At 37.3% G+C, this 16,640-nt stretch overlaps 1 protein-coding gene across 1 annotated transcript in view; it reads left to right on the forward strand.

The window, feature by feature from the left end:
* TMPRSS15 (transmembrane serine protease 15) overlaps positions 1-15,616 on the forward strand; it is a 121,976-nt gene extending 106,360 nt beyond the window's left edge. The window contains exons 23-26 of the mRNA XM_045501593.1: positions 4,097-4,278; positions 5,555-5,650; positions 9,191-9,330; positions 14,577-15,616. Of these exons, the coding sequence (XP_045357549.1) occupies positions 4,097-4,278; positions 5,555-5,650; positions 9,191-9,330; positions 14,577-14,732 (574 nt within the window). The 3' untranslated portion in view covers positions 14,733-15,616. The remainder of the gene's footprint in view (positions 1-4,096; positions 4,279-5,554; positions 5,651-9,190; positions 9,331-14,576) is intronic.
* The last annotated feature ends 1,024 nt before the right edge of the window (positions 15,617-16,640 follow it).

Consider the following 16,640-nt stretch of genomic DNA (forward strand, 5'->3'; position numbering starts at 1 on the left):
TGCATATATATCTACCACATCTTCTTTACCCATTAATCAGTCGATGGACCTTTGGGCTCCATTCCTTGAAGACTTTCTTACTCTCTGACAGCACCATATTTCAGAGGCATTCTACTTTTTCCTTGCCTTAAAAAATGGAATTGGGTATCCTCATGGGAATCTTTTTTCCATTCAGTGGAGAATAATAATAGAGACCTAAAATGCTGTGCTGGGGGTAAACGTTGGGGTTGGCCATGGGTGGACTTGACTAAAGTACCATCTTTGCTAATGGTAGAACAGAAAAATATTGCAATTCAGAGTTACAGGTTCCCACTGATTTTTCTTCCTTTCGGCATATCATCTTGCTCTATCATAACTGTCTTACCATATTTACTTTTTACCACAATGAAAGTCCCATACTCTGAGTAGGGAATTTATTTATACACCAGCACATGGCAACCTAGAGTGGGCATAGTGCTAGTCCTCCCATCTGGTGCAGCATTGAAGGAGCACCTACTGTGCACCAGGAAGTGTGCTAGTCTTTGAGGTTATAGAAGTCAAGAATACATGCCTTTCTGTTGCCCCCAAACCTGTGCCTTTCTTTCTTTTGCTACTAAGAAACATATTTTGCTTGAACAAGGCAGGCACAGGCGAAATGCAGCAGAAATTCAACCAATGTCCCCTACCTTAAGGTACTCACTTCTGCCCTCTTTAGTCTGTGCCAGATTGGGACTTGCCTATCCAATGGGCTATTTCCTGTTTCATCCGCACCTGTCTTCTGTCCTATAGCTTTTTCTTGTTTCACTAGAATGCAGATATTTTGAGACAAATATGTTTTTAAAACATAATAAGTACCCCTTCCTCATCTACACTGATTTTTCTGAGGGCTTTCTTTCTCTGTCTTAGCTTTGGGTGAATGGATAAGCCGGGGAGGATTCTGTATTGCTCACTATCCCAACAGTAATAACAAAGGGCAGATTCTTGAGTCCCCCTCCAACTTTCCAAATTAGAATCTCTGGAAGTGGAAATTAGGAATCAAGATTTTTAGCAAAATTCTTCAGGTGATACATAAAATTGAGTACCATTGGCTATAACTTCTGTATTCTCAAGCCTTTCTTCTGAGAGAAGGCACTAAGATTGCAATAGGATGTAGTTGTTCTAATGGTGCTTGTGCTGATGTTGGCTTGTGGTGGGGAAGCTAAGCACATAGACATGAAAAGCTATGTGGAGTAAGACTTGAGGGAGAAATGCAAATGATAAGTTGGAGGGGTATCTCCTTCCTATGGTACAGTCTATAGATACAGGAGAAATAAAAACATGAAAAAAAGGCTATTTTCCGTGTAGTGCTATAACAACTTCAGAAATCGTTAAGAATGTGTCAGATTAATATTGCTGTAACTTGTATTTAATTAGACCAGTAGCTTGAAGCATGTATGTTTAATTTTCACAGTTCACGCATCATGGATTGGTTTTCTACTTCAAACCTTAAAATAACAAGACAAAATGGTGATTACTAAGCTTTGTGCTGCCTGCAAGCTCCCTCATATCAGTAACTAATATTTATTGTTCTCAGAAGGAGTATAGTACTTATAAAAGACAAGAATTTGCGAGGTTAGGGGCATCTAGGTGGCTTTGTCAGTTAAGCATCTGACTTTGCCTCAGGTCATGATCTCATGGTTCATGAGTTTGAGTCCTGCATCAGGTGAGCTCCCACCCTGCTTTGGGTGAGCCCCTCTTGTCTCTCTCTCTCCCTCTCTCTGTTTCTCTGCCCCTCGCTCACTTGTGCCCTCTCTCTCGTTCTCAAAAGAAAAAAAAAAAAAGAACAGAATTTGGGAGGTTAGCTACGGAACTGCATTATTTTATCATTGAGTTAAACCTATAGCGAATAACTGCATTGTCTGTCTGAACTTTCATGTAAGTTTTGCTGAAGATAAAATATGTAGAAAGCACTTAAGAAGACAATCCTATCATTTTTGAAAATAAATACATTCTGGCAACTTTAAAATTGAACCTCTGTAATGGGCTCATACGCCTTTTGAGCAGATTTTGATAGTTATTTTTTCAACATGATACCATTAATGTGATTAATATTATTTATGATATGAAATATTAATATTACACATTGTTTATGTAAAATATAATGATAATGCAAAATGTAAAGCGTATAAGTAGATATAATTGAACGTAAAGTAAGAAACATGGTGTGGTAATTGTAAAATCAGTTTTTTGTAAATATTAGGTATATATTAAATGTTTAATAAAAAACACAATTCTTAAAAAAGAGTAGCTACCTGTTACCCATCAACCGTAACAGGTATACTAATCAAGAGACAACCATGACCAGCTGAGCTTTAGGGAACATGTTTAAATATGTGATACGACAAGAAGTTTAGAGATAGGACACCAGGAAAGAGATTTCATTCTATCCCGTCTTTGAGTAGGCCAGTGTGGGCAGGGGAGTCCCAGGGTACGGTGGGAGTGCATGTAGGCAGAATGTCTGAAAACATCAATGTGTCCAGTTTGACCAGTCCAGTCAGTACTGATGATTCCTCTGACCCAGACAGGAAGAATCAAAAAGCCCTCTTGACAAGCAAACAGGGCCTCTACAGCACCATAATACCCTCCTGGCCCGGCATCTGGGCACGTAAGGAGCTATCACCAGCCCCTAAGGGCAGACACGTCCCCCCTACCTGAGCCCAGATAATTCAGTGGCAGATCCTATCTCTCTCCCAACCCTACCCTCATGTTCTCAACCCTGCCCACAGAACCCTACCCATGGCCACTGGAGGCACCCCAGTATGCTGGTGCAGATGCAGCCTCTGAGGTCAGACAGCCCCAGTTCAAGTCTCTGCCCCACCACGTAAACTGTCAGTACCCAGTTTGTTCTCATTGTAAAATCCATAGCACTGAAGCAAAAATGAAAAGAGTTGATGTGAAGTGCAGGGCACTGGCCTTGGCACAAAATAAGTTGTCCATAAATGGGTGTTAGGCTATTTTAATGCAGTGTGGTTATCCGTGGATGTCGCCTGGATAATTGGGCATTCATTGGCTTTACTGATGACTGTGACTTAATCAAACATGATCCTTTGTTTAATTTAAACAAAATAATGAATAGACAGGTAAAAAGGTGAACAAACGGACTTAAAATAACTTCATGCCCTTTGTGTATTTGTAAGTGATTTGGATTCTAACAGTTGAAATGCCACATTAAACGAGGCACTTGTAACTATGAAGAATTAAAATCACTAGCTCTGCTCAAATTGCAGTTACTGAATTTTGACTTCATTGTGAATATGGCTTAAATGGCTTAATTCCAGCTATTCACTAGTAGTTTCTTGGTATGAAGATGTTGCAGGCCAAAAGCACATTTAGAAGGCCCTTCGCACTTTTGAACTGTAACTTCATCTGCATATAACACAAATGTTAGCCTTGACCAATACATTAATAAAGGACATTATGTATGGAAAATTTTTCAACTTTGTTGCATATGAAAATTACTCAAATTTTTAGGTTAGATTGTAAGCATCACAATAGGTTTTATTTGCTGATTTTAACTCTGTGTAAATTCAGTGAGCCGCTAAACAGGAGAGTTCTCCTGAAACCCCTTTCCCTTACTACCATAGCTGTTGTGGTTGCCTGAAGAAACCCTGGACCAAGATGCAATCTCTACAGTGGAATGTGATCTAAGGCATGGTTCCCAAACGTGGCCATATGTTAGGATAAACTTAGAGATTTAATGTAAAAATAATATATATTTTTAAAGTCCTCTCTCCATTCTAGACTCATAAAATCAGAGATAGAGAAAGGGAAGCAGGCGACAGTGTTCTTTAAAAATACTCCAGGTGATTCTATTGTGAAACTGAAGTTGAGAACCACAATCGAGCTAGAGATCGAGATGATTTAAGATAACTGATAGAAATTAACACTAACTGAGGTTCTTTCTATGATCTGATCAGAAGAATAAAAGTTAAAGGAATGTTTTTAAAGACTGGTTCAGAGAAATTCAAGCATATTTTAGGATGGGCACACATAGTTCTGAAATACCTACTACGAAGATCTGTAGAAAGTAACTGTGGTGGATGGAAAGTTCCTTATATGTCTTTTTCATAATCTTCAGGAGAAATGTAGAGCCATCTAAGTGGAAAGCAATCCTAGGACTGCAGATGACATCGAATCTGACTTCTCCTCACATAGTAACTCGGTTGATAGATCAAATTGTCATAAACCCACATTACAATAAACGAATAAAGGACAGTGACATCGCCATGATGCATCTGGATTTTAAAGTGAACTACACAGGTAAAAGAAATCAGTTTTAGTCATCTTATCTGGCCAAATGCATTCAAAGTTAGATTTGAAATATTATTAGTACCAATGAATTAATAGTGCATAAAAGTTGGATAATTTGTTATAGAAATCATTATAACTTAAATGGAATTGGGGAATGGAGTGGAACATATTCAATTATCTTCATCAAGGTGTCTAAATCCAACTTTCTAGAAAGTTGGCCAGCAGAATAAAACATTCCAAGCTCTCTGTAATAGTAAACTCAAAGGAGCAGCTGGGAGAAAATAGGTCATTACGATGCATGCCTTCTGTATTTCTCAAAGAAAGGCAGGTCCATCTACCACAAAGGGCAGTGTAGGACAAACAGAGAAGAACATATATTCTGAGAGTAAAGTGAGTAAAAATTAAAATATCCATAGAATGAAGATTTTAAAGGAGTTTTAACAATATTAATAGAGTGGCAGCTGGAAGACTTCCTCCAAATACCTAGATAACATGCTAGAAATCATCTGAGGCAGTGAACTTTACACGAAGGGTTCTGCTCAACTCCATCCTTTACTCCAAAGACTTTTCCAACCCCCAGTGAAGAGAAAGTGCTACCATTTCTGTGCTCTTTTGGAATTTGGTCTACACACACATTAGAGCACTTATTAAAGGCAGACTATTAATTATGTAGCCCTGTCCTTGAAGGTAAGCACCATATCTTACTCATCTTTGTGTCTGCCCTGGGTCTTACATGTAGTGGGTGCTTAATAAATGTCAGGCAGCTTGTAAATTGTTGGAAAGGGGCTTTAAAAGTCAGTGACCAATGCTAATGCTTCCATAAGTACCCTGTAAAACAATCACCTAAAAGCTTTTTTAAATGTGGAGATAACTGGGGAAAATCAGAACATTTGTCCAAGTGTCTTAATTGACCCTAAAGAAGAGCCATACCAAGATTTTTACAGAACCGACACTGTAAATACCATGATTACTTAAAATCAAATATAAATGACCAACTCTAGAACTAAGACCTTGTTTACATTATTAAAGAGTAATTAGGATACAATGTAGAAAAAGATCCCAAAAAGACCACTAGTGATACCTAGTCCATTATCAAAGAGTGCCTCCTGGAGATGCCTCTTTCCCGTAAGATTGATGTCTAAAAAATGTTCAAGCAATTGATGTCTAAAAAATGTTCAAACAACAAAAACAAAAATACAGGTTTTTTAGATAACGTGCTGAAAATAATTGATTTTTAAAATCTGTTAGAAATGCATGTGTGTCTATTCTTATTCTGTTTTTCCAGATTATATACAACCTATTTGTTTACTGGAAGAAAATCACGTTTTTCCTCCAGGCAGAATTTGTTCCATTGCTGGCTGGGGGAGGCTTATACATCAAGGTAAATTATCAGACTCAATAAAAAGAAAATGTCTACTACTAAGAAGTATGCTATTGCACTATTCTGTGAATATTTTCAATATTTTTTGCAACTCTTATAACAAGTTTTGCAATAGCTCTTAAAAGCACTGTCAGGTTTATATTCATATGGTATCTATTTGTGTGTGTGTGTGTATATATATATATATATATATATATATATATATATATATATTTTAATCCAGGTTGTGTAGAACATATTATAAAACTATGATATTTTTTGGAAGAGAGTTTAAGCATTCCCCAAACTTAGTATGTAATTTTAGTATTATAAATACTCTGATAAAGAGAAAAGATACATTTATTTAAATGAATATTACAAAGGTTATAAAATTTATTTTTGTAAATCACATAGATAAAGTCTGATCAAAAGCCAAATTATTACCTGTTTCATTTTCCAAATCAATAAAACTATCTTCATTTATCACATAAAGTCCTCATACTCACATTCCCTAAGAAATGAGAAAAGAATCCCTTTTAACTTGAACATTCTGACTCACTCTACTGATGAGCAGATTCAGATGTGGCATAAATCTTACACTGAAGATTATAAATTGACTCGTTAGCATTATTTAATAAGATGTTTTCCAAACACAGAAAAGATGCATATTAAAACTAACTGAACATATTTTTTAAACATTCCAGTACTTTATTCTCTCTAAATGTAACTACAAGGCATGTTGCTTTTGGATTCCTAATAGGAGTTATTCCTTCTAGGACAGAATTTTGGCAACTTATTAAATATTAAGCAAAAAGGAAAGGCACTATATACTCTGGTGGAAGAACCAGGCCTCTTGAGTCCCAACAGATCATGGCCAAGATATTTAAAAATCTTAACTGTACAAGATGAAAAGTCACAGAATCGTGTGGAGAGATGCAGATACCAGAAGCAAAGCATCCAGAGTTAAAATTCCCATATTCCTTGTAAAAGAAAGGATGATGTTCTAAGTCAAATCTTTGCCTAATGATTTCGACAAAGGTTCTCCACTGTAATTACATTATGTTGCTGAAATGCCTCATGTCTTCTGTCCATAAAGTATATTGAAGTCAAAGACTGTATATTCTTGTATTTCCTTCACTTGAAAAATGCCATGATTTATTAAATTTGAAGGCTACAGAGTAAAAATGATTCCTAGATAGATATTTTCTCTATCAGACTTCAAACTAAAAGACATTTATGACCATGATGTAGACTCTTCAAAAACAAATTATCCACTAACAAAGTTTAAGACTCTTTATTCCATAGGAAATGGGTATTTCTTTTAAGAGCTGAGTAAACTTGACTCATTTATTTATTGTTACTAAAGACATGCATTTAATTGGCTTAAGAAAGGTCGCTAAGAGTGGTATGGAGCCAAGGGAAATCTGCATTTGTGATCAGTTTCATTTAGGAATAAATGGTCAGGTCATAATTAAATACTTCCTGGGTAATGGAAATTTTAATGAATTTTATGAATTTTGCCTTATGATTTCCAGATACCTAGTTGTGTAAAACCCAGTTCCCCTCCACCTTTTGAATATATTACACTAATCATCTAGGAAAACCATGAACATTGCTTTACTAGGAAGAAATGAAGTGATATTAGTTGACTAAATTAAGGCAATTAGTAAACTTAAAATAACTTTACTGATATTTTTATGTATGTCTTTTTGTGTGCATTCTTAATTATCCTAATGGCAATTCACGTTGACAAATAAATATTAAATATAAAAATACAGCTCAAATTTTTCTTTACCGAAGAGTTTGTCCTAGACCCAACCATGTTTTGTTCCTTGACAAGTAGCAAAATTGCCTTTGACTTTATGATAGTTTACAATAAAAACTACTGGTCCATCCTCAATGAATGAATGGCATTGAGATGCTGAATTTCCTCTTCCATATTCACCTCTTTTACTAATTTTTTAAATGTTTATTTGAAAGAGAAAGAAAGAGGGGCGCCTGGGTGGCTCAGTTGGTTAAGCATCCGACTTCAGCTCAGGTCACAATCTCGTGGTTTGTGAGTTCAAGTTCTGCCTCGGGCTCTGTGTTGACAGCTCGGAACCTGGAGCCTCAGATTCTGTGTCTCCCTCTCTCTCTGCCCCTCCGCTACTCACACTCTGTCTCTCTCTATCTCAAAAATAAACATTTAAAAAAATTTTTTTAAAAGAAAGAGAGAGAGAGAGAGAGCAGGCAGGGTAGGGAATGAGAGAACAGGAGAGAGAATCCCAAGCAGGCTCCGTGCTGTTAGTGCAGAGCCCAGAACACGGGGCTTGACCACACAGTGCTCCATGTTCATAAACCATGAGATCATGACCTGAGCCAACATCAAGAGTCGGACACAACCGACTGAGCCACCCAGGTGCCTCTCCATCTTCACCTTTCAAAACCCATTGTCAGACTTCAAAAGTCAACCAGTTGTATGCTGTTGGAGTCACCGGCACCAGCTGGAAATTGCCGTTTGTGCATATCTCCTCCCAACTCCTGTTCACTGTCATGCTGGTACCTTGAAAATGGCCATGGTTGGAGTGTTTACATCAGGCAAATGATACGTATCAGGGATTTTTTTCTTGAAACCAGTTATTAAACATTAAACACACCACTGAGTCATACACACACACACACACACACACACACACACATTTGTTTCCTGTCTTTTTAGTGTGTGGATTAAACTTAAACTTAGCTGGAAATGAAATCACATACATTTTTGCAGCAACATTTACTGCAACATATGAAGTCACATACATTTAGCTGTCATATGCACTAAGTTATCATCAACCTTCTGCCTTTCTTGAGGAACCAAATAGAATTGCTAATTAGTAGAAAGTGCTTATCATGTGCCTTTTCTGAGGCACTAGACAGACACCTGCTTGTTTCACATCCCTCTTGGGAGTAGTATTTCAGTAAACAGAGATCCATGCTTGCAGTAGATGAGTCATTTTATAAAGAGCATGGAAATACACTCTGTTACAAAACGCCTCCTTTCTCTTCACCTGCACGTGGATGACAAGCTGATTGCCCTTAGACCAGGGCACAGCTCATTTGAGCTTTGTCTTTTGCTCAGTGTGCACCTGCTCATTCACATAGCATCACAAAGTTGCTGAATGCCATTATGAGGGAGCACCTCTTCAGGTGCCAAATGAAAAGCCTCCTGGATTTCTGAGTTGTTGCTAATTTCTGTAAATGAAACGTTTTGTGTTGGTGGGCTTTTTTTCCCCATGAGCAATACTGTAACCATTTACAAATACTGAAAATGCCTAAAGACTGTCTAGTCCAATCCACCATTCCTGCTAGCCCTTGGGCACTAAAGAAGTACTTTACTGTTATCCATTTGGCAAGATCCACAGATGGGCTTTATTATGTGCTTTAAAATACTAAGGTTTAGCATTTAGTTCCATTATATATACACACAGTACTCGATAATGAGAGTGAACTGTTGGAATAAATAAGACTGATGGTGGCTCATTCAGTGATGCATGTCGATCACTTCTGACTGGCTGGCTGCATTACCATTTTGAACAGGTCCTACTGCAAACATATTACAAGAAGCTAATGTTCCTCTTCTATCAAACGAGAAATGCCAGCAACAGATGCCAGAATATAACATTACAGAAAACATGGTATGTGCAGGCTACGAAGAAGGAGGAATAGATTCTTGTCAGGTAAATATGTAAAACTGCTCATCCTACCTTTCCAGAAAGCATTGCTATGTAATCATTTGATTGCTTCACAATGATTAGGGAATAAAGAAATCGTCATTTCTTCTTTTACGAAAGTGTGACTTTTTGTTTTTTATTTGTGGCCTACTAGCATAGAACTTCTGGGTGGATGTGAGCATTACAAATAAAATTAATTTTTAAACAAGTATTAAAATCGGATAGAGTCTTTAGAGACGAGGCATAAAATTTGAATATGTGAGATAGGTGAAATATGTAGTGCTGGGCCCACTGTTAACCTGAAGAGTATACATCTTAGCTAAATCAAATTCTAATTCTTTAAAACCCTATACAAACTTAAAACAAACAAAAAGTAAATCTGAAGGCCAATATCACCTAATGGCTTCTAATTTTCAACTCTTGTTTTTGAATATAGGCCAAAGGTCCAGTGACAAAAAATAATTTTTTTTGTAACAATCAAATTTTTTAGGTTTATTTATTTTGAGAGACAGCATGAGCAGGGGAGGGGCAGAGAGAGAGGGAGAGAGAATCACAAGCAGGCTCCACAGTATAAGTGTGGAGCCCAACATGGGGCTCAAACTCACAAACCGAGAGATCACAACCTGAGTGAAATGAAATTTCAGATGCTTAACCGACTGAGCCACCCAGGCGCCCCTCCAGTGACAAGAAATAATTTCTGCACAAGAACCAACCTGGATAACCTGGCTAGAGCTAGTTTGCAGCTAACCACTTGTAGGAAGGTTAAAAAATAGAACTTAACAGCCTGGCATAACTCTGGATCTGGAACACCTATGGTAGAATTTTCATCTTATTTACATGCCATTTTAGAGATGTAATAACATGAACTCACTGAATGCCAACAGGGCAATATATTTGAAGTATCCATAGCTTTTGACTTGTGTGACCATCAGAGAAACTTCCACCCACAAGCTACCCTCATCGAGGGCAAAAACATCTTACCACCTAGAAATAATGTAGCTATCTGTTAGCACCATGCAATCCACATGCACTCAACATAAAAAGTAAATTCTGTGAGATTTAAAAATTTTTTTTTCAACGTTTATTTATTTTTGGGACAGAAAGAGACAGAGCATGAACGGGGGAGGGGCAGAGAGAGAGGGAGACACAGAATCGGAAACAGGCTCCAGGCTCTGAGCCATCAGCCCAGAGCCCGACGCGGGGCTTGAACTCACGGGCCGCGAGATCGTGACCTGGCTGAAGTTGGACGCTTAACCGACTGCGCCACCCAGGTGCCCCAAAATTCTGTGAGATTTTAGAACAATTATTAATTTTTAGGTGCAGCATGAAGTAGTCACGGAGAGCGTAGATTCTGTGCTCAGATTTATTTTTCACTTACACTTATTTTTCACCCTTGCCTTAATACTTATGGGTGAGACTTTCAGCAAGTCACTTAAGTTTTCTTTAGAGGTTTAAAAATAAGGTAACACATATAAGGCATTTAAGTAAGCACTCAAAAATATTAACAATTTTCATTATAAGACTTTGTAAATAAAGTTTCTGGCATTTTTTTGTATTTGAAAATTAATAAGATATTGATGCATTAACATCTACTGAATTAAATTAAACCTGATAGCAGTATTGAGCAAATGAATAATATACAAATGCAAACGTAGTAATTTATACCATGAGAAAATCTTTCACTTTGTTAAAGTGTAAACAACTTGTTACAGATATTAACACACATATGTCACCCATAATTCGACTTGATACAAGACTTTTTTTCACATACACTTAAGCAGATGAATATATATATCTTCTTTATCTTTATATATATCTTTATATATATCTTATATGTATCTATATAGTTAAGTCTGTGTCTCAAATCACGTTAAACTTTCAGCTTGGTTTTGCATTTATTCTGCTTGCATGAACACTTGCAAATTTAAGACAGATAGGATAGCTTTCTTCTTGTTTAAAATTTATCTCTGGATCTTATTCGTTTTAAAATGAAAAGTGTGCAAAGGTAAGATATATTGCCACTTAGAGGGAGATTTATAGAATTATCATTCAGGAGGGAAATCAGCTGTACAACGTCAATTACAGTTAATGGGGGCTGTGTGGCAGGAGCCTCATGCACGGGTAAAAAATAGGGCTGCCGATGCTACTGATATTAGGGTTATATTAAGTCAGTAACTCATGCCAAATCTCTGAAATCTTATATTTGGCTCTGATTTCTAGGGAGTCGAAGTATGTTGTTCATTAGCAAGTAAGGAAGCTCCCACACAGGGAAATGTCTTGTGTAACATGGTATCGTGATTGAGTAATCAGTAGTCTAGAGGGTCACATGATATTCTTTGTTCAACTTTAATACTATGTTATACAAGAGGATTAACTAAATAAGAACACAGTGGGGCACCTGGGTGGCTCAGTCGGTTAAGCATCTGACTTTGGCTCAGGTCGTGATCTTGCGGTCTGTGGGTTCTAGTCTCGCGTGGGGCTCTGTGCTGACAGCTCAGAGCCTAGAGCCTGCTTCTGAGTCTGTGTCTCCCTCTCTCTCTGCCCCTCCCCCACTCACACTCTTTCTCTAAAAAAATAAATAGTAAACATTAAATTTTTTTAAAAATTAGAATACATTAAAATTATGAATATGCCATTACTGATATATCATTTGAATAAGCTCTACGAAGCATTATTTTCTCCCTATAGTTGCAAAGAATTTGCCTTTTTAGTCCTCCATATATTCTTAAATATCTTCTGGCTTACCAAGGGCTTGTGTTTTGGGGGCAGATGTCTGGATTTTAAGGCACCACAAGTGGCTGTAGAGGTCCTCTCTCTATAAAACTAAGTGAATGACACAAAGAGCAAACTCATTTTGCTATGTAGAGCCTTATTCTGTACCAGTGGTTTTCTTTTTCTTTTTTTTTTTTTTTCAATGTATATTTTTTAAGAGAGAGACAGCATGAGCCAGGGAGGGGCAGAGAGAGAGGGGGCACAGAATCTGAAGCAGGCTCCAGGCTCTGAGCTGTCAGCACAGAGCCCGGCACGGGGCTCAAACTCGTGAATCATGAGATCATGACCTGAGCCAAAGTTGGCCACTTAACCCATTGAACCCCATATACCAGGGGTTTTCAAAGCACAGCTTCCAATCCAGCAGATCAGAATCACCTGAGAGCCTGCTCTAGGTGCCAATTCTCAGGCCCCAGCACAGACCTGCTGAATCAGCAACTCGAAACTGGGGCCCAGCAATGTGTGTTTTAGCATACTAAAACCACTGGTATAGAAACATAAATTTTAGGTTAATGCTTTATTTTCTGGACAGTCACTCATATTTTTTAAGTACATACATACCCCTCAGATAGTGGAAGAAGGAAATATCTTCATTGGAAATAACCTCCAACTGACATGTTGGGCGATTTAAAATCCGTGTTCATGGAATCAAGGTCTAGATTCTATTGTCTTTTTAAAAATTAAGATATATTAGAAAATATGAAGAAAACTAAATGACTCCTCTAAAAAATATCCAAACTGTTAAAGTTTATTGTTTAATAATTTCTAAGTTACATATAACTTTGAGCCTGTATTTATCCTTAATCGTTCCATAATTATTTCTGGACCCATATTATAAACTAAGGGCTTAGGGTACAGAAATAAAACCCCCAGTCCTGGCCTTCCAACAGTTTGAACACATTTGTTACATCTAGAAAAGAGGTAACCTGTGTTTGCCAGTACAATTTATGTTCCTCTGTACCCAAGCAAGAAAAGGTGTTTTATACACCACATACTGCATTTTTTCCCCTTAAATATGATCCCAAAGACAATAAAGATTCAGGCAAAAAGTCTCTCAGGAAAATGTTTAAGACAAACTTGGGATGAACTATTGTACCAATGATTGCAACCAAAGTACACAAGGCTTTAATTCCTTCATATAAGAAAATATTAAATATAAGAAAAGATTAAAAGTATCGCACAATTAGTATAAGAGAGATATTTGTCAATTCCATCATTAAATAATGGCACTATGTGTTTGTATCATGTTCTTTTGCATTACACACAAATATTCATGCGCAAATCAAATATATGTAATTAACTCTATTAGAAACTGCTATAATTAAGATTTTCAAAAATTAAAAACAACTCATCAGTTAAAATCTCTTATGAAAATATGTGTGCCTATCACTACAGGTTATATCATAGGCCAATTTCAGTTGAAATGTTAAGATTTTTTTCAATTCGGATGGTGTCTAATGCCCAAAAGTTACTGCTACCCGAAAGAACTAAAATCAACTTCATGTGTGAGTTTTTAGTTTCTGTAAACACACAATGTGTGTAATAAGTGCCTTTTCTGCAAAGTCACCCCTAATACTTAGAACATACTTCTTTTTGGTTTTATTTTTTTTTTTTGTTTCACGTTTTTATTTAAATTCCAGTTCATTAACATATAGTGTAATATTAGTTTCAGGAATAGAATTTAGTGATTCATCACATCTAACACCCAGTGCTCATCACAAGTGCTTTCCTTAATACCCGTCACCCCTTTAACCCATCCACCTGTCCACCTCCCCTCCAGCTACCCTCAGTTTGTTCTCTGTAGTAAGTCTGTTTTAAGGTTTGCCCCTCTCTCCTTTTCCTCCCATGTTCATCTTCGTTTAAATTCTACATGAATGAAATCGTCATACCTCCTTTACTAAATGATCAGATTTTAATATATATTTTGGTTAGGATGCTCCTCATAGTTGTGCCTTAGAGATTTTCTTAGTCCCTATCAAAATGCCATAATGAAAGTAAGGAAACTTGCTATGAAAGTACATCATGAAGAATTACATATAAATTATGTTTTAGTTCTCATAGTTTCTCTGGGTCCTTACCAAGCAGCAAAAGGTTCTCTTTCTTGACAGAGAGTGCTGGTGAAGATGTATACAGATGACTTTCAATTAAAGCATATTTTTGACATGTAGTTTTGAATTGATTTGCTAAAAAATAATCTTATCAATTGAAAACACATCTACGGGGCGCCTGGGTGGCTCAGTCGGTTAAGCGTCTGACTTCAACTCAGGTCACGATCTCGCTCTCCGTGAGTTCGAGCCCCGCGTCGGGCTCTGGGCTGATGGCTGGAGCCTGGCGCCTGCTTCCGATTCTGTGTCTCCCTCTCTGCCCCTCCCCCATTCATGCGCTGTCTCTCTCTCTCTGTCTCAAAAAATAAACGTTAAAAAAAATTAAAAAAAAAAAAAAGAAAACACATCTATAATTTTCTTTTGCAATTTACTCTTTAGGGGGATTCAGGAGGACCATTGATGTGCCAAGAAAACAACAGGTGGTTCCTGGCTGGTGTGACATCATTTGGATACCAATGTGCACGGCCTAATCGTCCAGGGGTGTATGCCCTGGCCCCGAGGTTCACAGAATGGATACAAAGCTTTCTGCAGTAGAGTGTTTCCTAAACCAACATGAAAGCCATGTGGTTTTCCCATTCCACTCTAAAGAGCATGGGAATTGAGAGTTTGACAAAAAAGATTTCCAAAAGGCTTTATTCTTACCTAAGCCATCGAAATGCTGAGGATTAAGGGTGAAGACAAAAAAATAATCTGTACCGTACAAAATAACTTTTTCATTGTGAACAGTTAATCTTTCACAGAGATTTTACAATCTTTCCTCTGTAATCATTATCTTTATCATACTCTTCTTATTTAAAGGAATGCTATGTTAAAGCATATACTGCATTCTTAAAGTTTTGGCAAAATTAAGAAAAGAAGTAAAATAAACTATTTTGCACAGTATGTTATTTTTTGAAGTAAACTGCTGTAAATTATCTAGTTCCACCTTGCTATTTTCAGAATCTCAGTAGTCTTCCTGATTTTCTATCTAAATGCATTTCCAATTTCCAATTCATCTTGAGCATATCCTTAATATCTTCCCCACTCATAACAAATATGTACTTTAGGCTCATGTCACAGACCTGGACTAAATTGATTACACATTCCTCTCAAGATAATTAAACAGCAAACAAGTGCAAGTCTACAGATCACCCCTGTATCAAAATAAAAAGGAAATTAAATGATATTTCCATTCTTTTATTGGATCATTTTTTACCTGCATTAATCGCACCGTCCATTTATTTTAAGCTAATATTTTTTTAAGTTTCCAAAAAGTGATCAGACATATCCAAAAAATGCAACTATTACAAATGTTTTTTTCTGATCTATGTGTCTTACAGTGAATGTTTTTAACATGAGCAAAACTTACTTAGACGCAGCTGAATCACCCATTAGAAGGCCAAAAATGTGGAATAAATGAATTTGCTTCACTGCTTTAATCTCTTGGATCATTTCCAGAGTATGTGCAAACTTCTATTTAGCTTTCCACACAAAATCTACTGATTTATTTGGGAAGACAAAATCCACACCTACTTAATACACACACACACACACACACACACACACACACGTCTATATAATCACAAGTAATAGAAGAAAGAATAAGGTTAAGGGATTGTAGACTGGCCCTACCAAACAAGAAACAAGATGGGGCTACATCTGAAAGGAATGATTCTTACTGAGGTATTGAAGAGAATTAGGGCCTCTGTGTAGGTGGAGGTTTAGGGAAGTTCAGATAATCAGGTGTTGTACCAAAAGTCACTATCTTGGGGGGAACAGAGAAACAGAAAACAACGTCACATAAAAAGGTGTGGCCAGATAATTGGGGACTACAAATTCCTGGTAAACAATCATGGTATTTATTCTTAGGACAAAAGTCAGGAGTCTCTGAACACACTACTCTTTTTAAGACCTTTCCAATGACCTGATCTTAGGAGCAGTTGGAAAGGATGAAGCAGCAGGTATTGTTTGATTTTACTACCTGGATATTGTTCCACAATTCACCTACATTCCAAAACACGTATGAGAACTATGCTCTGAAAATACAAACACAACAGATACATCATGTACTCCTTTTCATTTTTCAAAGGTCAGCTAAAATTTTAAGAACCCCTAAGCACAGTGTCACTGTCATCTTTTAATAAAAGGGAAGTTGAGGGGCGCCTGGGTGGCGCAGTCGGTTAAGCGTCCGACTTCAGCCAGGTCACGATCTCGCGGTCCGTGAGTTCGAGCCCCGCGTCGGGCTCTGGGCTGATGGCTCGGAGCCTGGGGCCTGTTTCCGATTCTGTGTCTCCCTCTCTCTCTGCCCCTTCCCCGTTCATGCTCTGTCTCTCTCTGTCCCAAAAATAAATAAACGTTGAAAAAAAAAAAATTTAAAAAAAAAAAAAAAAGGGAAGTTGATTGCCCCACTCCTCGTAATGTATGGGGTTAGTAATTGATACTGGAACAGTTACGCGGATCTGG

Source organism: Leopardus geoffroyi, chromosome C2 (assembly GCF_018350155.1).
Source record: "Leopardus geoffroyi isolate Oge1 chromosome C2, O.geoffroyi_Oge1_pat1.0, whole genome shotgun sequence".
NCBI classification, from domain to species: domain Eukaryota; kingdom Metazoa; phylum Chordata; class Mammalia; order Carnivora; family Felidae; genus Leopardus; species Leopardus geoffroyi.